Source organism: Bos taurus, chromosome 8 (genome assembly GCF_002263795.3).
Source record: "Bos taurus isolate L1 Dominette 01449 registration number 42190680 breed Hereford chromosome 8, ARS-UCD2.0, whole genome shotgun sequence".
NCBI classification, from domain to species: Eukaryota; Metazoa; Chordata; class Mammalia; order Artiodactyla; family Bovidae; genus Bos; species Bos taurus.
Window position 1 is genome coordinate 9421785 of NC_037335.1, and position 26159 is coordinate 9447943.

Consider the following 26159-nt stretch of genomic DNA (forward strand, 5'->3'; position numbering starts at 1 on the left):
AGTGGAGGTGATGGAATTCCAGTTGAGCTATTTCAAATCCTGAAAGATGATGCTGTGAAAGTGCTGCACTTAATGTGCCAGCAAATTTGGAACACTCAACAGTGTCCACAGGACTGGAAAAGGTCAGTTTTCATTCCAATCCCAAAGAAAGGCAATGCCAAAGAATGCTCTAACTACTGCACAATTGCACTCATTTCACACGCTAGCAAAGTAATGCTCAAAATTCTCCATGATAGACTTCAACAGTATGTGAACCATGAACTTCAAGATGTTCAAGCTGATTTAGAAAAGGCAGAGGAACCAGAGATCAAATTGCCACCATCAGCTGTATCATCTAAAAAGCGAGAGAGTTCCAGAAATCTTCTACTTCTGCTTTATTGACTATGCCAAAGCCTTTGACTGTGTGGATCACAACAGACTGTGAAAAATTCTTAAACAGATGAGAATACCAGACCACGAGATGATAAAAGAGGTATCAAGTGAACAGTGGATGCCCAGGAACCTCGGCACACTTCAAACCTTTATTTGTTATAACTTGCATATTGTGAGATAGTTAATAGGAAATATGTTTCAGTCCAGAATAAACTCTGGTGTCAGTCCAAGGGCCACAACAATGTTTTTTCAGTGTTCCTCAGTCCATGGGGTTTCTCAGGAAAGAATACTCAAGTGGGTTGCCATTTCTTCCTCCAGGGGATCTTCCCGACCCAGGGTTTGAACCTGCATTGGCAGGCAGATTTCTTTACCACTGAGCCACCTGGGAAGCTGTTTTCAATGCCAAATAAGGACAAAAGTGTAGCAGTGAGGTTTTTTTTAGCCAAGAAATTATTTCAATATAAAAATACATTCTATGTGACCTGTCTTTTTTTTTTTTTTAAAGAATGATATTGATAGTAAATAGCAATTTGTTGGTCTATTAATTTTTAAAGAATTTACTTAGTAAAATTAAAAAGTTGGAAAATCTAAATTGGTTCTCCTTATTTGTTTACTGGGCTGTGAAAATTAAAAGATTTTGTCCAGCTGAGAAGATCCTCTGAAATCTCAGAGGAAATGCCCCTAAGAAAGAAATTCCCTACCTGTAAAGAGTGCCTCTGGGATTGCATTTTCTATCTTGAATCTTTTTCCATCCTTATTTTTAAATTGAGGTATAATTAACATATTAGTTTCAGGTGTAGAACATACTGATTTACTTTTTTTAGTTGTGGTAAAACATACCTACCAAATGTACCATTTTAACCATTTGTAGGTGTTCAGTTCAATGGCATAAAATACACTCACATTCTTGTGCAACTATCACCACCATCCATCTCTAGAACCTCTTTTTTTTGGCCATGCTGCATGGCATGTGGGATCCTAGCTCCCCAACCAAGGATCAAACCTGTGTCCCTTGCCTTGGAAACACGGAATCTTAATCACTGGATCTCTAGGGAAGCACCTGTTGCTGCTGTTGTTGCGACATTCAGGTGTGTCTGACTCTTTGCGACCCCCATGGACAGCAGCAAGCCAGGCTTTGTGGTCCTTCACCATCTCCCAGAGTTTGCTCAAACTCATGTCCATTCAGTTGTTGATGAACCTTTCTAATCTTCCCAAAGAGAAACCCTAACTTCCTATTCCCCTTCCTTTCAGCCCCTAGCAACCCCCATTCTACCTTCAGTCTCTGAATCATGATTCTAGGTACCGCATATAAGTGCAATCATACACTGCTTTCTTTTTTGTATCAGGCTCATTTCATGTTGTGTTAATTTCTGCTGTACAGCAGAGTCCGCCAGTCATATATATTTATTCTTTTCTGTGATGGTTTATCATAGGATATTGAATATGGTTCCTCCTACTATACATCTCTTTATTATACTAAACATCTCTTAGAGATGTTTTTAAACTTTTGGACAACTCTTATTTGTACTGAAGCTCTTTCAACAATAGGATGGTTGGCCCAAGGGCAAATCTTGCCAGCTTTCTGTGTTTACTCATCTGTAAAACTGTTCTGAGTTCTGTTCTATCATTTAAACACATCCAAGCAGATCTGCCTCTTATAAAGGTGGCCACTGCTATTCAGTTTCTATCAGTATTCCTAATATGTAATGTAGGCCCAGCATTGCATGTAAAAACTTCCCAGTTTTCATGCATTGGCTAATTCCATTGGGCCAGATGTGACATATTTGCAGGCCCCATCTTGCCCACAGGCTACCAGGTAGCATCTCTGCTAGGGTTTAACAAAACCACATTTTAGTGTGACTTCATTGATTCATTGATGTAATAAATGTTTACCGAGTCTCTACTACAGGCTAGGTTACACATATAACATATAGTTTTTAAAATACAAAATAGGAGAGACAGTGTTGCAGCATAAATGTTATAACTGAACAAAATAATGACTTTTATTAAGCACATATGTGCCAGGGAGTTTTAAGCGCTTCATCTGTATTAACTCATTGAACCTGACTAGGAACCTATACAGTAGGCATTCTCATCGTCTTCATTTTAAATATGCAAAAGACAAGCACAGAGTGGTCAAATTGCTTGTCTGGCCACACAGCTGGAAACTGTTAAGGATGGATTTGAACCCCGCTTGATGCTTGAGCCCAGGTCTTGACTGGGACAGGGAGTGGCTGGTATAGGATAACCTGTGGATTTATGAAGATCTCTGGAAGAGGTAACTTTTGCTTTGCCTTCAAGGGTGATTTCAGCAAACAAGGTGGGGAGGGCAATCCAGGCAGAGGAAATAATTTGAGCCTGGGATCAAACACAATATTGGCAGGAAATGAGTCTGAAAGAGGTCGCAAGGTCGCCAATGCCATTTTTCAACTGTTTGTTTTCAGGTGAGGTATCAGCTCATCGACAGCTTATGTCTCAGTACTAACCGCAAGGGAGAGGATGGCGTTGAAGCAGAAGGGTATTTTACAAGCTCCAGAGAGCGAAGCGCGCCCGAAGCCCTGCCGGCCTACCCGAGACCACCGACGGGGACTACAAGTCCCGTCATGCAGCGGGGCGCGCCGGGAGCCCCGGGCCGGCCCCACCCCTCCACAGGCCCCGCCCTTGCCCCGCCCCTCTCGCCCGTAGCCCCCTCCCGCCCGGTCAGCCCCAAAGAGTTGCCCGGTGGCCGCGGCAGACGGAAGCCGAGCGAGAACCTCGGCGGCGGCAGGATGGGAGACTCCAAAGTGAAAGTGGCCGTCCGGATCCGGCCCATGAACCGAAGAGGTGAGAGCCCAGATCGCCCGGGGCCGCCGCGGCGGAGGCGGCAGGTGCCTGGCGCGCCCTTCCCTTGGCCCCGGCCGCCGTGTGGGGTCCGGCCGGCCCCGCCCCTGAAATCCGCGTCCGGGCGAGGGGGCGGCCAGCGCACCCCGAAACCTCGTCCCCCGCGCCCGCCCCGCCTGCGCGGGACGCCCCTCCCCTCGCCGGCACCGAGTCCCGGGGCGCCGCGGGCTCCACGTCCCATCCCGCTGCCCTTCCGCCGGTGCTCCCGCCCCGCTGCCCTTTCGCCCTCCCGTCTCCCTGCCCTTCTAGGAGTGCGCCCGCATCCAGCGCCCCGGGCTCGCTTCCTCCTTCCCCACCCGGTCCGGTCCCGGTCCCGGGTCCCGTGCCCCGCGTGCCCCTGCTCGCGGCCCTCCAGCTGTCAGAGCGGCCCCGCCCCGGGGGTCCTCGCCCTCCGGCCTGGCCGGGACAGCCGGGGACCCCCAGGCCTCACGTCGGTGGCCCAGGCGTCCAGACCCCGCACCCCCGTGGCTCGCGGCAGGAAAGAGAGCAGGGAGTTGGGCTTATTCCTGAGAAAGCGCTCTAGAGAAAAACTCCTTCCTTTTGGTGTTTCACTTTAATATCCCTTTTAACCTGGACGGTCAGAAAGACTTGTAAATACTTTGATTGAACTTGGGGAGAGGAGTTGCCCGCCCCCACCCCATCCCCCGCCTTTTTTTTTTTTTTTTGACTGTTGAGAAAGTTTTGCTTTTGCTTGAAGTCATATTCGTCATCTCTCAACAATAAATAGCTTAGGTGCCAAGATTCTTGTGAAATTGTATCTTTCAGGCATTCTCTCAATTCTGCAGGGAGGGTAGAGAAAGCAGATAAACCGAGTACATTTTAAATCCTCTTTAGAAAAGAGTCAGATGGAGTAGAGAAAGCCTAACTCAAGTCAGAAGAGGTGGGCTGGGCCTTGGCTTTAATGCTTAACTAGGCTCGTGACGGGACAAGTTACTTTAAATGAGATATTGAAAACACCTCCTATACCAGGTAATACTAGTGGGGGGGGGTGGGGGGGAAAAAATCATTAGAGTCCCAGGAGATGACTTTTCAATTGGTAAGGCTCTCAGTGCGAATATTCGTGTAAGTAACAGAATCATTAAGTCGTTTTCACAACTTATTTGTTCATAGTTCAGTGTGGTTTAGGTCTGTGTAGAAATTGGTTTGCTTTCTGGTTGTCTTTGCTGTATGTTGAGACACACAGATCAACAGGTTGACTCACTGGCTTTTTTTTTTTTTTTTTTTGAGTTGGTGATTCCTCCTGTCGTTGCTTGGTTGGCTAAAGGCTGTCAGATGACACACAAGAATTTTTCCCTAAGAACTTAACTACTTTACCTTCTCAAAGAGTGCACGTTTTGGGTCTTCAGTCTTGGCCTCACCAGCTGCACACTCTGACAAAATGAAAGAACTTAGATGAACCATGAAAGTTTCCGAAAGCTTCTGGTCTTAAAGCAGTTCAGGCAGCTTTATTTCAGTTCATTTCAAGCATATTACCATCACAGTGATTTAGAAACAAAACAAAACACGAAGCCACAGAAAAGGCAAAGTAGCTGGGATTTGATTCTGTAAGGGTGATTTCAGCACATTTAAAAAATTTCCTGTTCACCGAAAACTTGGGAAATGTCAGTGCTAAAAAGAGGCAGTTAACTCTCAATTAAAATTCTTCATTCTTTCCCTCCCGCTGCTTTGAATTTCAGTTTTCCAGGGGAAGTACTATCCTTTTTACTTACACATAGTCATTGATTAGATTGTAAGTGTCAGTATTAGAGTTTCAAGGGATGCATAGAGTAATACTTACAGTTTTGGAGTAGACGTTAGCTGTTCTTTTGAACTCATTTTAAAATTAAGGTGTAAGCATAGATCCTTTACCCTTTAAATAGAAGTGCATTATTTGTGGTAAACTGCCTCTTTGATTTAGTGCCATCTCTTACAGTTCCTGAGTGCATGTGGACTTTTTTTTTTTCAGTGATTGTTATAGATAATTAAAAGTGGTTCTATTTCTGTTTTGTCCTAAAGGAGTCATTTACATACATCTCGAGGATCTAGTGGAATACAATGGAGTGGAATTCTGAAGCCAGTGATTTTTAAACTGCTGTGTAGAGTTTGCTTAAAAAGGCTAAAACCAAGCCATATTCCTTTCCAGTAATTATGAAAAAAATTATTTGACCAATTATTACTTCTGGGAAAACTAATGTATTAAGTAATAGTATATAATTATGGTGAATGGTAAACTTTTCGTCATAATTGTTTCTCCCTTGGCAGATTAGTGCCAGAAGCAATCTCAGAAATGACTCTTCACCAGTGAGAATGAGATGAGACTGGATTCCTGGGATGATGTAGTTTTACTCTATAAAGACTTACTTATTTTGTATAATATTTTTCTCTTTTATTTTTCTTCTATTAAAAAAATTTTTTTTAATTGGAAGATAATTGCTTTACAATATTGTGTTGGTTTCTGCCATGTATCATTCTGAATGATTCTTGGAATCCCATTAGCTACCTGTTGAGGAAAATCTTAAATTGGCAAAAAGTTTCTAGTGTACCATTAAGTTCTTCATGTGATTCAGTATCTGACTGGGCTTAGGTATTAAGGTGGATGGTTGGTTTCTTTCCATTTGCTAAACTTTATGTGGGCTTGGGGAACTTAGTTATTTGAACATTCAGCTTTAGGTCTACTTCAGTAATAGCAAGAATTGTAATGATTAATGAATATGCATTTGTCGGGAATATATTTCTTGTTATACATTTTAACATTATACTAAGAAAACAAACAATAAAAAGGAGGAAGTCTCCAACATTCTTTCACCATAACAATTCACACTCGTTTTCTTATTTTCATTTCAGTTTGTATTCACATGCCTGTGTAATTTTACATAGTTTTAATACTACGACTTTTTGTTTTTTTGCTTTTCTTCCTCTGAAGTATGAACTTGAACAGCTGAAGTCAAAGGGGTTAAGCTTGTTTTGTCATGAGATCTGGGAGTTCTGTTTGCAGTTCTGTTTGTTTGTCTTTTCATGTCATCTCTGAGACGTGTATAGCTCACCAAGTAACCTGGCTGTGTTCTGTGTACTGTAAGGAACACCTGTTCATACATTATTAACCAATCTAATTATTAAATGAGCCGAAGTTTTACACGAATAACTGATGGCACTAGTTAGGTCAGCGACATCTCCTGTTCAGTAATTTGATGTTTTATAACTTTAGATGGCTTAAAAAATATTTAATATTCATTGAATGCCTGCCAGGTGCCTACCTTATATTAGATAGTATGGGATTTTATTGCCTTCCCTCAAGGGACTTCCTGTGGCTTAAATGTGTGTGAGATTAACTATCAAAATAAATCTAGGTAAAAAACTGTTTGGGAAATGTATTTGCTGTCTACCTAACCTGAGGTGTGATGAAACCAAAAATTACATTAGAAATTTAGCTAGAAAGAAGAAAAAAACAGTGAAATGGGTTATTTTGGGTGTTAGGAAGCATGGTCAATACGTTTATTTTAGCAGGGATTTCTCAAGGGTTTGGTTTGCATTTCAGTACTTGATGCAGTGAAAGTCACGGAGAAGAATCATCATTATGGTGAAAGATACAAAGACTAATGTCAAGTAGAAGTCAGTGCTTAAGTGAATTACAGTCTACTATCTCAGTGGATAAGATATTTATAGACGTTAAAAATGATGAAAATCAAAACCATTTAACAAGGAAGACTTCCTTGTGTTAGAAAAAGCAGAATGTAAAACAGTATGTGTAACTGTATGGCTGGACCTACTATTATAGTACTACTATGTAAAAATACCAACAGGAACGGGCAAGGGCTAGAAAGAAATGTGGAAAAATGAGATTGGGTGTTCTTGTTGGGGGAATTTTATTTCCTAAACACTTTCTCTTAGTGTTGGCTGCTATTAGAGCATTCATATTTTTAACGTGTGCTTTACAGTGGGGCTTCCTAGGTGGTTCATTCATTAGGACTCTGGGCTTCCTCTGCAGTGGGCACAAGTTTGATTCCTGATCAGGGAACTGAAATCCTGCATGCTCCGTGGCATGGCCAAGACAAACGAAATAAATACAGTGCGCTTTATGTTGTATGCTCATGAGGAAATGACTGTCCTATGAAAAGATAGGATTACAAGGTAAAAACACCTGTAGCAGATTGCTAGTGACTAAATGCCAGGTGTATGAGAGGGAGATGTAGGAATTTAGAAAGATCCCTCAAAGCCTGGTGATTAGGGAAGTCTTCTCTGTGGAGGGAGGGAGCTTGTGGTTGGAACAGGTTTCCCGTGGGAGAAGAGAGGAGTAGGGGAAATTGGTTCTTTGAGAAGGAAGTACGGCCTGAGAGCAAAGGCACAAGGGGAGGCTCAGAGTTGAGGTAAGCCTGCCAGGGAGGAGGGCTCTGTCAAGGGGACAAGAGACAGGTGAGATTAGAAAGATCAGGCGAGGCTGCAGGGGGCCCAAAAGTCTAGCTTCAGGGTGGCAGGTCCATGTGCCCCGTTCAGCTTTTTATTAATAGAACTTTGTGTGGGTCTCAAGACTCAAGCATGATGAGAAAGATAGCCAGATCTCAGGGCAGGTTGCAAAGCCTGGGTAAGGTAAACTGATTCGGGGCATCGCTGGGCAATGTGGTGAAAAACGAAGCCACCAGAGAGGAAGGAGACCAGTCAACACCAAGTGAGCAGGCGTGAATCCGAAGACAGATGAGGGAGGGAGGGCCAAAAGGGAGAGGACGTATGTATATCTATGGCTGATTCGTGTTGAGGTTTGCAGAAGGCAGCAAAATTCTGTAAAGGAATTATCCTTCAATAATAATAATAAAAAGGCGAAACTGGGACTGTAGGAGGACCCTGTTGGAAGGACTGTTGGAAGACCCCGGTGGTCAGTGAGGAAGCACATGGTGATCCCCGGGAAGGCAAGGGGCGGGAGGATCTGTTTGAAACAGGAAGGTATTTTCTGACTTGGAACCCACTGCTAGTTCTGAAGCGTTCTCAGAGAGAGATAACTGGTGTTGGAGTTAGGGATTAGGGGTGACTGTGGATGGAAATTTCTGATATATTTTCTGAAACAGAAGACTCTTGTTCTCTTAGCATCTGCTCGATATGCTAATAGAGGACGAGACACATCTATCACAACATTCTTCTGTTTCTACTGTCAGCTCAATGACTGAAAGTGGGATTTATATGCATTGGACCAGAGGCTTTGGGGGAAGAAAGTACAAGTTTATCAAATCAAAATTTGTTTGAATTGGCATTTTATGTTCATCCCTCCCCACTGCTCCATTCCCCTACCCCCCTGCCTCGACTCGCACTTCCATAAAACAGTGACCAGTGACAGCTTTTCCATTTCTTAAGTTCTGAAGATGGAAGAAACCACCGGCAAAACTATTGGTTAAGCAGATGAATTGAGCTGCTTACTGGGTGGAAATGGATTTATTATTGATCTCTGTGCTCGCTGATCAGTTTTCCTTTGTATTCAAAAGAGCATGTTCTTAAAGCTTGGCAGGCAGAAGCAGTGTAATCATTAGGAAAGTGTCTGAAACTGGCTGGTGTAAGGGACATGAAGTCCACAAATTAACTGGTACTGGGCTTTAACTCTCAGAAGCTGGTGGTATCTTTAAAAGCTGGTATTGGCTCGGAAGGTAAAGAATCTGCCTGCAGTGTAGGAGACCCAGTTCAATCCTAGGGTCAGGAAGATCCCCTGGAGGAAGAAATGGCTACCTACTCCAGTCTTCTTGCCTGGAGAATCCCATGGACAGAGGAGCCTGGCAGGCTACAGTCCATGGGGTCACAAAGAGTCAGACACGACGGAATGACTAATAGACGGAATGAATTAGCCTATTCAATTTAACATGTGTTGATTGGAGGAAAAAATAATAGCTACTTTTTGAGAGTTTTCTATTTGTGAGCTACAGAGTTCATTCCTTTTTATACATTGTTCTTGAAATAAGTTTGAAAGGTGGTTACAGAATTTCTATTGAACACAATCTCAGAGAAGTTAGGTAACTTGCCCAGAATTACAAAACCAGGATTTTGAAGCCTGAATTTCTCCTGTTTTGCCATTAAAGCTTGTGCTTTTACTACTATATCAGACATGATGATCTTTAGAGGGATGCTGCATTCCTGAGTTTGCGTAATTTTCAAAGATGTGCACGATATATGAAAAGCATAAGTCATGATCTTTGACCAACAGAACGTACTGTCTGGTTGGTAGTAAGAGGTACACAAGGTGAGTCAGTTATAAGGATACAGTACATGCATGCTATTTGCTAAGTTGGCTTCAGTTCAACTCTTTGCGACTCTATGGACTGTGGCCTGCCAGGCTCCTCTGTCTATGGGATTCTCTAGAAGAATACTGGAGTGGGTTGCTGTGCCCTCCTTCAGAAGATCTTCCCAAGTCTCTTATGTCTCTTTCACTGGCAGGTGGGTTCACACAGACACACACAAGAATATAGTACACAAGTCAGCAATAGTGCTTTTTTTTTTGGCCTTGCCAGACGGCGTGTGGAATCTTAGTTCCCTGACCAGGATTTGAACCTCTGCCCCCTGCACTTGAAGCATGGAGTGCCAGGGAAGTCCCAACAGTGTCTTATGAATTAAAGAAATGGGGGTGGGACTTGAAAATGATGAGGAATGGGTTGAAGGCAATTGACCAGGAGGAAGACAAGGCAAGTGGGGTGCATAGCATGAGTTGTTGAACTTAGCAAAAGGTGGATGCAGGAATTAGCCAGATATTTGCAAGAACAGTGGGGAATTTAGCTGTAAAAGTTCAAACAACAGGAAGCATACAGTATCTGTGTAAATAACAGTTAAAGAGAGTACTGAACTAGATTATTTTGGTCAATCTTTCCAAAAATGCTAGGAGAATTTATACGATAACTCATTTTACAGACAAAATGGAAACTTGGACAGAGTTACTGCTTGCACCAAATCACATGATTATCAGGTAGAGGAACGGAGGATTGGAATCTGGGCAGTTGAACTCTGGAGCCACAGCCTTTAAATTCTGTGCTTTCTCGGAAAAGCTGGAAGAATGTGGCGAGTGGGGGACGAGAGGAGTGATGGAAGGTGGCTTCACTGAAATCAAGAGGTTTGTGGGGAGCAGAGCAGAATGAAGTTATTGAAGTGAGGCTCAGGCAGATTCAGGGGGGATCTCGGACAGGATAAGGGGTGCAGTGACTGTAGGTTTGTTTTAGGTAAAGTTGGTGTGTAACATATTAGTTCCAGGTGTACAACTTAACTCTTAAAACGTGATCTCTACAATAAGTCTAGTAACCATGTCACCAAACCGTTAGCTCCCTTCACCCAGTTTACCAGCCTCCAGCCCTCTTCTCCTCTGTAACCACTGGTCTGTCCTCTGTGTCTGTGAGTTTTGTTTTATATTCTTCATATTTATATTTTTTATATAAATGAAATCATACCGTGTTTGATTTGCTTAGTGCATTCCTCGGAGTCCATCTGTGGTGTCGCAAATGTCTAGGTTTTTGAAAGGGGCAGTGGCTCTGTTACAGAGATGCTCTCGGAGGAGAAATTAAGGTCTGCATCTTTACCTTGCTCACAAGCTGATACATGAGCTTGTTGCTGTTAGATGGATGCTGGTGAAAGACACAGGACTTTGGGGTCAGATTTTGCCTGCAGATCCCACAGGAGTGATGTGGAGGGGTCCAGCAATGTGGATGCTGAGCAATCAGTGGGTTTGGGTTGCATCTGAGGAGCACTGAGCTGGGGAACCCTATTGCTCTTAAGCGGTGAGCAAACCTGCTATTTGTCCTGGAAGTTGCTGGCTGGGACCGCACTCCTGAGAGGTGGGCGAGGCAAAGTGCCTGTGTGGCCTTGCATTTCAAGGTGTGAAAGCAGCCAGGATTTAGGAAATACAGTGCAAGTTGCTCAGTTGTGTCCGACTCTTTGCGACCCCATGAACTATACAGTCCATGGAATTCTCTAAGCCAGAATACTGGAGTGGGTAGCCTTTCCCTTCTCCACGGATCGAACCCAGGTCTCCCGCATTGCAGGCGGATTCTTACCAACTGAGCCATAGGGGAAGCCCTAGGAAATTTGGGATGACTGCAGAGCTTCCAGTTTAGATGACTAAGTGAATGAGTGCTGGTGTCACCAATTGAGATCTGAAATGTGGGAGAAGCAGGTTTTAAGGTAGAGGTATGGGCAGTTATGAGCTCTATTGTTAGACATTCAACCGTATTTAGTCAGTGCTGATCACGTGCCACCCACTGCACCTACAACTTCAGATAAGATGTAGTGCATGCCTGGAAGAAATGTAACAGACTTGTTGAGTTTTAGGTTCTGAAGTGCAGCCAAGGGGTGGATCGAGAAAGCTGTTGTACAGGAGGCTGAAAATAAGGGACTGGACTTTCGGGTAGATTTGGACGTTGTTACTATATTTAGAAGATCTTATAGAATACCAAATCAAGGCATGTTCCTGAAGGAGGAAGTCATAGAGGCTGAGAAGACAGGCGTAAGGAAAAGCAGGTGAAAGGAATGTGGTGGCCCAGGGTGAAGAATGGAAGAAGAATAATTTTGACTGAATGAATGAATTCCTGTTGGTGTGTTGGTAGTGGGCCGAGAAATCAGTGTGTGTGCTCATATGGAGGCAGTGAGCATACGTGAGTTTTCTTTCAAGAAATGCCATATAGAAAGCCATGGTAAAGAATGGTCTTCTGGAGATGAGCAACAGGCCCCCCCGCTCCCCACCAACCCAAGACTGGGAATTGTTTGAGCCTTTTTATCAATAGAGAGAAATAGTCAATAGAGTGGGGAATTTTTGAAATATAGAGGGAAGAGGATAATTATACAATGGGGAAGCCTTAGAGTGTTTGATTTTCTTGGTGAGGTAGAATGTGAGGTTATTAACTGTGAGTGAGAATTGGGTTGGCTGGGTTCTTCAAAGTCGTGATTAACTAGAAGTGTGGCTGAGGGACTTGAACCATAGTTTACATCCATCGATGGTGGTGGGACCATTCCTTCTGAGCTGTTTTGAGATGAATTCACCTATCAAAAGTGTGTAATTCAGTGGCTTTTAGTGTATTTGCAGAATTGTGCAATGATCACCACTATCGGATTCCAGAACATTTTTTATCATCCCTATGGGAGACACTCTCTGGTTAGCGGTTACTCTCCATCCACCCCCACTCCCATCTCCTCCCCTCTCCCCGCAGCCCCTAATCTACTTCTTGTCTCTGTGGATTTCCCTATTCTGGACATTCATATAAATGGAATCACATGATTTATGGACTTTTGTATCTGACTCCTTTCCCTTGGCATAAGTCCTTTAGGACTTATCCATGATGTAGCATGAATCAACAGTTCATTCCTTTTTAAGGCTGAATGATATTCTGTGGGGCTTACCTGATGGCTCAGATGGTAAAGAATCCGCCTGGAATGTGGGAGACCTGGGTTTAATCCCTGGGTTGGGAAGATCCCCTGGAGGAGGGATGGAAACCCACTCCAGTATCCTTGCCTGGGGAATCCCCAAGGACTGAGGAGCCTGGCGGACGGCAGTCCACGGGGTCCCAGAGAATCAGGCTGAGTGACTAAGCACAGCACAGCAATATTCTGTGACGTGGATGTGCTGCGCTTGGATGCCCCTTCTCAGTTGATAGGCATCTGGCTTGTTCCCATTTTTTGGCTATTAATGAATCATGAACATTTGTGTAATGTAATAATAAGTTATTGTGTATTTTCATTTCTCTTGCGTATGTATACACATAGAAGTGGAATTTCTGGGTCATGTAGTAACTCTAACTTCTGTGGAACTGCTTGACGGTCTTCCAGAGTTACTGCACCATTTTACATTGCCTCCAACAATGTGTGAGGGTTTCAGTTTCTACATGTCTTCCCCGTCAGTTTTATTGTCCTTCTTTTTGATTGCCATCCTAATGGGTGTGAAGTGGAGTCTCATTATGATTTTTGATTTGCTTGTCCCCAGTGTCTAATAATCTTAATTAAGCATCTTTTCATGTGCCTGTTGGCCATTTGTATATATTTTCAGAGATCTCTATTCAAACCCTATTCTTATTTTTTAAATTGGGTTATCTTTTTTTTTTTTAATTATTATTGAATTCTTAGAGTTCTTTATATGTTCTGGATGCCAGTCCTGTAACAGATATGTGATTTGCAGATATTTTCTTGAGCATGTGGGTTGCCTTTTCATTCTTTCAGTGGTGTCCTTTGAAGCACAAAAGTTTTTCATTTTGATGTGGTCCAATTTATCTGGTTTTTCCTTTTGTTGCTTGCGCTTTTGATTTGATTGCTAAGAAACCAGTGCCTAACTCACAGTCATGTGGATTTAATGTGTATATTTTCTAAGCGTTTTATAGTTTTAGCTGATGCATTTATTTAGGTCTTTGATTTGTTTGGAGTTAGTTTTTAAAATTTATTTTTGTTGGCTGTGTGGCTTATGGGATGTCAGTTCCCTGGACCCTTGGCCGCAGAAGCCCGGAATCCTAGCCATCAGGACACCAGGAAACCCTGGAATTACTTTTTGAATGAGGGTGAGGTAGAAATCAATTTGATCTTTCCGCATGTAGATACACAATTATCCTAGCGCCCTTTGTTGAAATGACCATATTTTCCCCTTGGATTGTCTTGGCACCCTTGTTGAAAATTAGTTGACCATAAGTGTGACAGCATATATCTGGATTCTCAGTTCTATTCCATTGATTTATATGTCTGTTCTTAGGTTAGTACCCCACTGTCTGATTAGTATAGCTTTGTAGTAAGTTTGAAACTGGTAACACTGGTCTTTCTGGTTCTTCTTTTTTCAAGATAAATTTGTTTATTCTGGTTTTGCCTTCCACATTTTTAAAGACCTACTTCCTAACCCTGTGAAGTCGATTGGTTTCTTGAAAATAGACTCAAGAGTATTTCAGTTGTTTTGGTGTTATCATCTCTCTTCCCCTTACCAGGCGTCTTGTCTAGGATTTTCCCTCAGTCCTCAGTTATTTCTTTAGCCGTATTAGAACTCAGTTACATTTTATCTTTTGTTTATTGAATAGATTCTCATGTTCAGTGGTAAAAACATAGAAGTAGGTGATTAGGATATTTTATACATCTCTTACTAGAAAGCAAACTACTACTTTGTTTTTTTTTCCTGTGTGGCATCACATCCCTTTTTTTCTGCTTGGGTCATTGTTCGTGTCCAGTTGTGTCCAGCTCTTTGTGACCCTGTGGACTGCAGCTCACCAGGCCTCCCTGGCATCACATCCTCTTTTTCTCCTTGGGTCAGTGTGCCTCAAAAGGGGCCCAAGCCACTTGTAATTATAGTAAAGAACTATAAGTCTTATTTCCTATTCTAATAAGACTACTACATTCCCTTTGGGAAAACAAGCTCTTCCATACACAGACATGTAAAAATACTAAGTTTATGACACAGATTATTGAAAATAGAACTATATAAAGCATGCAAAATTTGCAATCTAAGATGTGACTCTTACAGATATCAATAATTTACTATCTTCCTTTTAAAAATGGACAATTGTGAATTTAACAGTAAGTTATAGATAGGTAAAGGGAGGTTTATTTGTATTTCTGAGTAGGTTTGGTCTGAAAATTATTATTAATTTTCTGGAGAATTAGGCAGATTACTGAATGGACAACTCGGAATTATTTTGTCCGCTCTGAGAATGATGCATCTCCCCAGACAGAACATGAGTTATGTAAAGGGAGTCTCCCAGGCCCTGCCCATCTTTGACTGTGATGTCATTGGAGACAGAGCCATCGCATTGAAGAAAGACTCATTTCAAATTATTATTCACTTTTACAAGGTGACTAATTTGCTGGCTGAGTAAACTGAATTGTCAGCTGTTAATATTTTATTCATCTTGAGGAACTTGACCTAGAAAAAGATCCTGTTTGGAAAATAATATGGAGTCTTCAATGTTAGTGGAGTAAATTTCTATCTGTCCGTCTTTTTCTAAGGACCGTGGATACATCAAAGCGTTCATTGGTTCTGAGTACTGTAAAAGTTGATTAGTCATAACATAAACTTACAGCACTTACAGCAGTACTCTAGGATCACTCTCATTTTTTATTGCTTTTCAGACATAGTGCTGATTAAATACGAATCTTACTATTTTATGCTTCCCTGGAAGTAAGCTGTTGTCCATGTGTTACTTATTATACTAATGATGAGTATTTAGTACTATTTTTTTATTGTGGTAAGATAGATATAAAATTGACCATCTTAAACCACTTTTAAGTGTACAGTTCAGTGGCATTAAGTACATTAACATTGTTATGGAACATCACCACCATCCATCTCTAGAACTTTTTTATCTTGCAGAACTGAAACTCCATACCCGTGAGATACTAACTCCCTGTGGACCCTTCAGCCCCACCCCTGGCAGCTTCTGTCACACTATTTATCTCTGACTTTGACTACTGGAAGTGTCTCATACAAGTGGAATCCTGCAAAACTTATCCTTTGTGACTGGTTTATTTTTCTTAATACAATGTCTTCAAGGTTCATACATGTTTTAGCAGAATTTCATTCTTTTTAAAGATTGAATCATTTTCCATTGGAAAAAAAATATATACATATACATATATATACACACACACCACATTCTGTTTATCCATTCATCCATTGATGGAAAGTCGGGTTGCTTCCACCTTTTAGCTGTTGTGAATAATGCTGCTGTGAACATGGGTGTTCATGTGTGTTCATGTTCACTTTCACACTGTTTTTACACGGGTAGAGCATAACAGCTAGATCTTTTATCTTTTTAACCAAAGTGTTGTTCCAGACTAAGAGGAAGGTGTTTATCTTTTGGATTTTTGGTAGGTGTTTAAATTTTTTTCTTTTTTTAAATCCAGCTTAAATTTAAGGCCTAAATTTGGCATTGCAATTTCTTTTTTTTTTTTGTATTCTTATAATTTATTTAAAAAAAATCTTTCAAAAAGAAGGAATTGGCATTGCAATTTAATCATGGCTTTGCTTTCTAAGGGGCTTCCCTGGTGGCTCAGACGGTAAAGGGTCTGCTGCAATGCAGGAGACCCGGGTTTGATCCCTGGGTTCGGAAGATCCCCTGGAGAACGAAATAGCAAATCCATTACGGAACTCTTGCCTGGAAAATCCGTGGGTGAAGGAGCCTGGTAGGCTACAGTCCATGTGGTCGCAAAAGAGTCAGACACGACTTTACTTTCACTTTCTTTGCTTTCTAAGAAATATAGAGCAAGAAGTTTTCCATGGAGAAGGTGTCATATTTAGAATTTTGAAGCAGTATAATTTTATTTAAGCATTGATGACATCTAGATGTAAAATGCTTTTCATATATTTGACCCTTAATTTTTTGTGTATGTTAGTCACTCAGTCATGTCTGACTGTTTGCGACCCCATGGACTATAGCCCACCAAGCTCCTATGTCCATGGAGTTTTCCAGGCAAGAATACTAGAGTGGGTTGCCATTCCCTTCTCCAGGGGATCTTCACGACCCAGGGATCAAACCCCTGTCTCCTGCATTGGAGGCAGATTCTTTACCGTCTGAGCAACCAGAGAATCTGACCCTAAACTCTCTTCATTGCTCTTATTTGCTTGGATGTGTGTCCTGGATGTTCCACCCATATTCTAAACAGTATGTGGAAAACCTTCTTGTAACAGCACTGGGGTGGAATTTTATTTGATAATAAAAACTGAGCAATAAAGAAGTGAAGATAGTTGTTTATAATTTTAAAGGCCACCTCCAGAGGGTTAAATGTAGAGACTTTTGTTCGGGTTGCCCTCTTTAGGACAAAATGAGCTTAGGTTGACTATATTAGCTATTGGATAGTTCTTTGAACAGAGAAGGCAATGGCACCCCACTCCAGTACTCTTGCCTGGAAAATCCCACGGATGGAGGAGCCTGGTAGGCTGCATGCAGTCCATGGGGTCGCTAAGGGTTGGACACGACTGAGCGACTTCACTTTCACTTTTCACTTTCATGCACTGGAGAAGGAAATGGCAACCCACTCCAGTGTTCTTGCCTGGAGAATCCCAGGGACGGGGGAGCCTGGTGGGCTGCCGTCTATGGGGTCACACAGAGTTGGACACGACTGAAGCGACTTAGCAGTAGCAGTTCTTTGAATTATAAAGGATTTTCTGGGAATTAGTTCCTTAATCATGCCACTAAATGTTTTCAAATTATTAATGTATCTAGAGAAGTCATGAGGGGTAAGATGGAGGAGCTGTGAAGAGTATAGGAGAAAAGCCTACAAATATTGAAGGAAAATGTTTGAATCCTTTCTCAATTCCAGATCATCTGAAATGAAGGCAAAACTCTGGTGGGGGTGGGGGAAGTACTTGATTTACAGCTTTGCAGGCATGCATTTTAGATGTGCACTTCTGATACAGAACTATACATGCAGCTCCTTTGCTCAGACCAGACGTTCTTGCAAGAAACTAATATCTGTCTTTGTGGTGGGTGGTGAGATAGCAGATTCTGAGTCAGTACAATTTCCGGAGGCTTGATAATGCATTTGTGTATAGTATACACATTTGGGGCTGGCCACAGCATGGTCAGAGGTCATAAAGGGGTGGTATTAACAAAGTACGATGTGTGCAAACTTGAGCTCTGGGCCTAAGGAGTGTTGTGTGCATGCTTAGTCGTGTCCAACTCTTTTGCGACCCGATGGACTGTAGCCTGCCAGGCTTCCTCTGGCCATGGGATTTCCCAGGCAAAAATCCTGCAGTGGGTTGCTAATTTCTTCTCTAGGAGATCTTCCCAATCCAGGGATTGAACCTGTGTCTCATGCATTGGCAGGCAGATTCTTTACCTGGGGACCTCCTGGGAAGCCTGGGCCTAAGGAAAGGAAGAAGTAAAGATAAGGGCTTGAAAAGTTTCTTCATTGTGACTAAGGCTTTCTTGCAGCATTTCTGTGACAGTATAGAGTGGATTTAAACACAAGTATTAGAAATAGACTTTACTACTAGTTGACCACAGTGAAATATAAGCCTTCAGGGGTTAGTCTTCCACACCTGGATAAAACATAGCTCTGTTTTCTTTTCAGTTCTCTTTGCCTAAAAAATGTATTGGCTAAAAGCCCGACCACTAAATTTTTTGTATTTATAGAATATGTCTTTGCAAACAAATGTATTGATAAAATAACTGATATGAGAAAAGTTGAGTTTTGTGGTAGGACGGGAAAGGAAATTTTTGTTTTGTTTGTTTTTCATTTGTCTCAGTTACGTAAATTAAAGCAGTCAAACAAAAAATAAATCCTCTTTCCTGGCAGTGGGAATACTCTAAAGTTGTAATGCGTTTGACATTGACATTTGGCCAAGGTTCTTAGGAAAATACAAAATGACTCCAGTGGAGCGCAGTTTCTTGCGTTAGAGCATATCTTTGCGTAGTAGAGATAAGGCAAACAGAAACTGTTGCATACTTTGGGTCAGAAATGTAGAGGAATGTGAAAATAAGAGAACATGATGTGGCCTGTGTACATTAAAAACCCAAACTCTAAGATGCAGTTCAATTTCATACAGTTCAGCCGCAACAGTCGTTTTTACTGCACTCATGCGGTTGTGAAAACTATCAGCACAATTTTAGGACATCTTCATCACCCCCCAATAGAAACCTATACCCGCTGGCAGTCACGCCTCAGCTCTAGGTAATAACTAGTCTATTTTCCGTCTCTATTTGCCTGTTCTGAATGTTAGAAATAAGTAAAATCTTACAATATATGGTCTTTTGTGACTGGCTTCTTTCACTTAGCACAAACTGCATCTATGTTTTAGTATGTATGAGTTCGGTTCAGTTGCTTAGTCGTGTCCAACTCTTTGTGACCCCATGGACTGCAGCACGCCAGGCCTCCCTGTCCATCACCAACTCGCAGAGCTTAAATCAAACTCATGTCCATTGAGTCGGTGATGCCATCCAACCATCTCATCCTCTGTCATCCCCTTCTCCTCCTGCCCTCAATCTTTCCCAGCATCAGGGTCTTTTCCAGTGAGTCAGCTCTTCTCATGAGGTGGCCGAAGTATTGGAGTTTCAGCTTCAGCATCAGTCCTTCCAATGAACACCCAGGACTGATCTCCTTTAGGGTGGACTGGTTGGATCTCCTTGCAGTCCAAGGGACTCTCAAGAGTCTTCTCCAACACCACAGTTGAAAAGCATCAATTCTTTGGCACTCAGCTTTCTTTATAGTCCAACTCTCACAGCCATACGTGACCACTGGAAAAACCGTAGCCTTGACTAGATGGACCTTTGTCGGCAAATAATGTCTCTGCTTTTGAATATGCTATCTAGGTTGGTCATAACTTTTCTTCCAAGGAGCAAGCGTCTTTTAATTTCATGGCTGCGGTCACCATCTGCAGTGATTTTGGAGCCCAGGAAAGTAAAGTCTGCCACTGTATGTATCAGTACCTACTTAATTGCTAAGTAGTGTTCTGTTTTAAGGATATACCACATTTATCCATCCATTAGTTGAAGGACACTTGAGTTGTTTCCACTTTTTAGCTTTTTAGCTGTTATGAATAGCCAAATAACACTGCTTTGAACTTCCATGTATAAACTTTTGTATGGACATAGGTTTCTCTTGGGTGTATCTCTATGAGTGGGAGTCGTTGGGTCATATGCTAATTCTATGTGTAACCATTAGGTTACTAATGTGTTACCATTAGGAACTGCCAGACTGTTTTCTAAAGTGACTGCACCATTTTATATTCCCACCAGTACTGTATATAGGTTCCAATTTTTCCATGCCCTCACCTATACTTACCTGGCTTTTTTTGGACATGATCCAATTTACACTTTTATTATTTTTTCTTTTTTTAATTGCAATATCACAGTATTTATATTAGTTACATGTCATTTAGGTTAGTTATGCTAGTGGGTATGAAGTGGTATCTTGTGGTTTTCATTTGCATTTCCCCATTGTCTAATGATGTTGAACATCTTTTCTTGTGGTCATTGGCCATTTTTGTATTTTTTTTTTTGGAGAGGTGTCCGTTCAAATCTTTGCCGATTTTATTTTATTATTTTGACTGTTCCATGTGGCATACGAGATCTTAGTTCCCCAGCTTGGGATTGAACCCATGCCTCCTGGAAGCATGGAGTTTTAATTACCGGACTACCAGGGAGGTCCCAGTCTTTGCCCATTTTAAAATTATTGAGTTGTACGAGTTCTTTGTATTTTCTGATGCAAGTCCCTTATTAGATGTATGATTCACACATATTTTCTCGATTCTGTAGATTACCTTTTGACTCCCTGATGGTATCGTTCGAAGCACAGCAGTTTTCACTTTGATGAGGCTGTGCTAGCACCGTCTGTTGAAATGACTGTACTCCCCCCTGGATTTTCTTGGCACTGTTGTTATTTGGCCATAAATCTGGCTGTAGTTCTGGACTCTCTGTCTCATTGACCGCATATCTGTCCTCTTACTGGTACCATGATTACTCGAGTTGTGTAGTAAGTTTAGAATTGACAAGTGCTGTCTTTGTGTTTTGTTCTTCAAGGTTTTTTTTTAGCTATTCTGGGTCTCGTGCATTTTCACATAGAATTAGGATCAGCTTGTTAACTTTTGGAAGAAAAAAAAAAAAGTCGGCTGGGATTTTAATAGGGATTGCCTTGAGTTTTTGTATTGGGGAGTTATTGCTATCCTAAGAGTATTAAGTCTTTTACTTCATGAATATAATTTCTTTCTATTTAAGTGTTTAATTTCTTTCAACAATATTTTGGACTCTTCAGTGTATATGTTTTGCACTTCTTTTAAGATTTTACCTAAGCATTTAAATCTTTTTGATACAAATGAATCAAAAGTGTTATAAATGAAATTTTCTTAACTTCATTTCTGGATTTTTTATTGCTGGTGTATGGAAACAACTGATTTTTGTGTATTGATTGCATATCCTACAACTTTGCAAAACCTGTTTATTCTAGTAGCTTTTTAGTGGATTCTTTAGGATTTTCTATATATAACATCCTATCTTGTGCAAATAAAGGTAGTTTTATTTATTCTTTTCAGTTGGGATGCCTTATGTTAGTTTTTCTTGCTTAACTGCCCTGACCAGAAATTCTGGTACAACCTTGAATAGGCTCAGTAGTAGACATCCTTGTCTTCTTTTTTTTCAGTTGGTGTATAATTGATCTAAAATGTTGTGTTTCAAGTGTAGATCTCCTTGTCTTATTTCTGATGTTAGTAGGTAGGCTGTTCAGGTTTTTACCATTAAGTGTGAAGTTAGCTGCAAGTTTTTTAGATGCCCTTTATCAGGTCAATTGAGGAAGTTCCTGTCTATTTCTAGTTCATTGAGTGTTTCTGTTCTGAAAGAGTGTTGGATTTTTTTTTTTCTTTTGGGTCAAATGCTTTTTCTGACATAGATTGCTTCAAAAATGACTCATTTTTTGTTTTTCTTTTTTCAATCTGCAGAAATTGACTTGCACACCAAATGTGTGGTGGATGTAGACGCAAACAAGGTCATTCTCAATCCTGTAAATACCGACCTTTCCAAAGGCGATGCCCGGTAAGCTAAGAACCAGTGTTAGGATTGATGGGTTTTTAAAAGACAGAAGGCAACAGTGGCTGCTGAACTGAATTTAGTTGAACAAATATTGAGTGCTTTCTACGTGGAGACATATTGCTGCCAGATCAGTGAGATGAGGTTTGTTAATATAATATGGAAGGACTGAGTGCCTGATCGAGTGTCATGGGTGGGACAGTGATGGTATAGAAGCGCGGAGAAGAGAATGTTGGTTAGTACCTGAGGAAGGCTTCCTGAAGGAGATGATATTGGCTGGAGGCTTAGATGAGATGTAAATGGGAAGAAGTAGGGAAGAAGGGAAGGCTTTTCAGTTGCTGCTCATCCTGGGTGGTTTTTACTTCTGCCAGTTCCTATCCTAGTCTATTGGTCAGAACCCATTTCAAGTGTTCTTTTCTTCCTGAAGACTTTCTTGCAGCCCTTACTGGATTCCTCTCCTTAAGGTCCCTGTGAGCTATAATCTGTGCCACCTAATTTAATTATGGTGTATTGTTTTGAATTATTAATTATAGCTCAGCAGTAAATTTTAAGGTCTTGGAAGGAAGGGACTCTCTGTCAGGAGTTGGGGATGAAATACTTGAGCCTCACTTCTGGGTTTGAGTGAACATATGAACCAAAGGGGAGAGCAGGAAGGTATAAAGAAAGCGAATGTGGACAGGAAGGAAGAGATTAATTTGGTTTTTCTTAGCAAGTGCAGGGAAATTACCAGGTAAGTTAGAGTCACTTTATAGAAGGCTTTGGAAGCAGATGAGATTTGGCCTCTCTTTTTATGGGAAGTTGTCATCTTTGACAGTTTTTGAATTATTGTGATTAAGGAAGTGGATTAGGAAGATTGTTGGATGGCAGTGTCAGGAGTGGATCAGAGTGGGGAAGGACTGGCTGTAGAGATCAGCTATCAGAGATGTTTTTGTGCCATTCTGACAGTGGAGAACGCATGGTGCCCACCATGATGCTTTGTGCCAAGCAGATGCTGCAGAGTACTTGCAGAGACAGCGTTGTTTGCGAAAGTACACCCAAAGGCACTCCATGAAGTTCTTTTGAGTTGAATTAAGTTGAAAAGAGCACATGACATGGAGTTAGAAAATAGGAAATTGAATCCCTGCTTATCTTATCGTAGGCAGTTTGTTGTTGTTTAGTTGCTAAGTTGTGTCCCACTCTTTTGTGACCCCATAATTTGTAGCCCACCAGACTCCTCTGTCCATGGGATTTCCCAGGCAAGATTACTGGAATGGGTTGCTATTTCCTACTTCAGGGGAATTTTCCTGGCCCAGGGATCGAACCTGCGTCTCCTGCATTGGCAGGCAGATTTCTTTACCACTGAGCCACCATCCTAAAAGATGATGCTGTGAAAGTGCTGCACTCAATATGCCAGCAAATTTGGAAAACTCAGCAGTGGCCACAGGACTGGAAAAGGTCAGTTTTCATTCCAATCCCAAAGAAAGGCAATGCCAAGGAATGCTTAAACTACCACACAATTGCACTCATCTCACACGCTAGTAAAGTAATGCTCAAAATTCTCCAAGCCAGGCTTCAACAATAGTTGAAGTGTGAACTTCCAGATGTTCAAGCTGGATTTAGAAAAGGCAGAGGAACCAGAGATCAAATTGCCAACATCTGCTAGATCATCCAAAAAGCAAGAGAGTTCTAGAAAAACATCTATTTCTGCTTTATTGACTATGCCAAAGCCTTTGACTGTGTGGATCACAATAAACTGTGGAAAATTCTGAAAGAGATGGGAATACCAGACTACCTGACCTGCCTCTTGAGAAATCTGTATGCAGATCAGGAAGCAACAGCTAGAACTGGACATGGAACAACAGACTAGTTCTAAATAGGAAAAGGAGTATGTCAAGGCTGTATATTGTCACCCTGCTTATTTAACTTATATGCAGAGTACATCATGAGAAATGCTGGACTGGAAGAAACACAAGCTGGAATCAAGATTGCCGAGAGAAATATCAATAACCTCAGATATGCAGATGACACCACCCTTATGGCAGAAAGTGAAGAAGAACTAAAGAGCCTCTTGATGAAAGTGAAAGAGGAGAGGGAAAAAGTTGGCTTAAAGCTCAACATTCAGAAAACTAAGATCATGGCATCCGGTCCCATCACTTCATGGGAAATAGATGGGGAAACACTGTAAACAGTGGCTGACTTTATTTTGGGGGGCTCCAAAATCACTGCAGGTGGTGACTGCAGCCATGAAATTAAAAGACACTTACTCCTTGGAAGGAAAGTTATGACCAACCTAGATAGCATATTCAAAAGCAGAGACGTTACTTTGCCAACAGAGGTCCATCTAGTCAAGGCTATGGTTTTTTCAGTGTTCATGTATGGCTGTGAGAGTTGGACTATAAAGAAGGCTGAGTGCTGAAGAATTGATGCTTTTGAACTGTGGTGTTGGAGAAGACTCTTGAGAGTCCCTTGGACTGCAAGGAGATTCAACCAGTCCATCCTAAAGAAAATCAGTCCTGAATATTCATTGAAAGGACTGATGTTGAAGCTGAAACTCCAGTACTTTGGCCACCTGATGCGAAAATCTGACTCATTGGAAAAGACTCTGATTCTGGGAAAGATTGAAGCCAGGAGAAGGGGACGACAGAGGATGAGTTGTCATCCACTCAATGGGCATGAGTTTGAGTAAACTCCGGCAGTTGGTGATGGACAGGGAGGCCTGGCGTGCTGCAGTCCATGGCATCGCAAAGAGTCAGACACGACTGAACAACTGAACTGAGCCAGCAGGGAAGCCCTGTAGTTAGTTATTTTTACCTTTTTTGAGCCTTGTCTGTGTGATACCTACCTCATCTGTTTCATAGGGGGGTTTCCTGAAAATCAAATTAGTAATCCTTAAAGTGCTTTGTGAAGTGTTCTGTAAATGTTGAGGTTTATTATTATTGACGTAGTTATGTTTCTGACTGTGGCTCAGACCATGAACTCCTTATTGCCAAATTCAGACTTAAAGTGAAGAACGTAGGGAAAACCACTAGACCATTCAGGTATGACCTAAATCAAATCCCTTATGATTATACAGTGGAAGTGAGAAATAGATTTAAGGGACTAGATCTGATAGATAGAGTGCCTGATGAGCTATGGAATGAGGTTCATGACATTGTACAGGAGACAGGGATTAAGACCATCCCCATGGAAAAGAAATGCAAAAAAGCAAAATGGCTGTCTGGGGAGGCCTTACAAATAGCTGTGAAAAGAAGAGAAGCGAAAAGCAAAGGAGAAAAGGAAAGATATAAGCATCTGAATGCAGAGTTCCAAAGAACAGCAAGAAGAGATAAGAAAGCCTTCTTTAGCAATCAATGCAAAGAAATAGAGGAAACAACAGAATGGGAAAGACTAGGGATCTCTTCAAGAAAATCAGAGATACCAAGGGAACATTTCATGCAAAGATGAGCTCGATAAAGGACAGAAATGGTATGGACCTAACAGAAACAGAAGATATTAAGAAGAGATGGCAAGAATACACAGAAGAACTGTACAAAAAAGATCTTCACGACCCAGATAATCACGATGGTGTGATCACTGACCTAGAGCCAGACATCCTGGAATGTGAAGTCAAGTGGGCCTTAGAAAGCATCACTACAAACAAAGCTAGTGGAGGTGATGGAATTCCAGTGGAGCTATTTCAAATCCTGAAAGATGATGCTGTGAAAGTGCTGCACTCAATATGCCAGCAAATTCGGAAAACTCAGCAGTGGCCACAGGACTGGAAACGGTCAGTTTTCATTCCAATCCCAAAGAAAGGCAATGCCAAAGAATGCTCAAACTACTGCACAATTGCACTCATCTCACATGCTAGTAAAGTAATGCTCAAAATTCTCCAAGCCAGGCTTCAGCAATATGTGAACCGTGAACTTCCTGATGTTCAAGCTGGTTTTAGAAAAGGCAGAGGAACCAGAGATTAAATTGCCAACATCCGCTGGATCATGGAAAAAGAAAGAGAGCTCCAGAAAAACATATATTTCTGCTTTATTGACTATGCCAAAGCCTTTGACTGTGTGGATCACAATAAACTGTGGGAAATTCTGAAAGAGATGGGAACACCAGACCACCTGATCTGCCTCTTGAGAAATCTGTATGCAGGTCAGGAAGCAACCGTTAGAACTGGACATGGAACAACAGACTGGTTCCAAATAGGAAAGGAGTATGTCAAGGCTGTATACTGTCACCCTGCTTATTTAACTTATATGCAGAGTATATCATGAGAAACGCTGGACTGGAAGAAGCACAAGCTGGAATCAAGATTGCCTGGAGAAATATCAATAACCTCAGATATGCAGATGACACCACCCTTATGGCAGAAAGTGAAGAGGAACTCAAAAGCCTCTTGATGAAAGTGAAAGAAGAGAGTGAAAAAGTTGGCTTAAAGCTCAACATTCAAAAAACTAAGATCATGGCATCCGGTCCCAGCACTTCATGGGAAATAGATGGGAAAACAGTGGAAACAGTGTCAGACTTTATTTTTCT

At 41.6% G+C, this 26159-nt stretch overlaps 1 protein-coding gene across 3 annotated transcripts in view; it reads left to right on the forward strand.

Moving 5' to 3' along the window:
* The first annotated feature begins 2770 nt into the window (after nt 1-2770).
* Nucleotides 2771-26159, forward strand: part of KIF13B (kinesin family member 13B) — a 210024-nt gene continuing 186635 nt past the window's right edge. For 2 of the 3 annotated variants that reach the window (XM_010807728.4, XM_015472410.3), the window contains exons 1-2: nt 2961-3195; nt 21575-21668. In XM_010807728.4, the coding sequence (XP_010806030.3) occupies nt 2976-3195; nt 21575-21668 (314 nt within the window). In that variant the 5' untranslated portion in view covers nt 2961-2975. Of the gene's footprint in view, nt 3196-21574; nt 21669-26159 lie in introns of all 3 variants that reach the window. The other variant, XM_002689472.6, reaches the window with a different exon arrangement.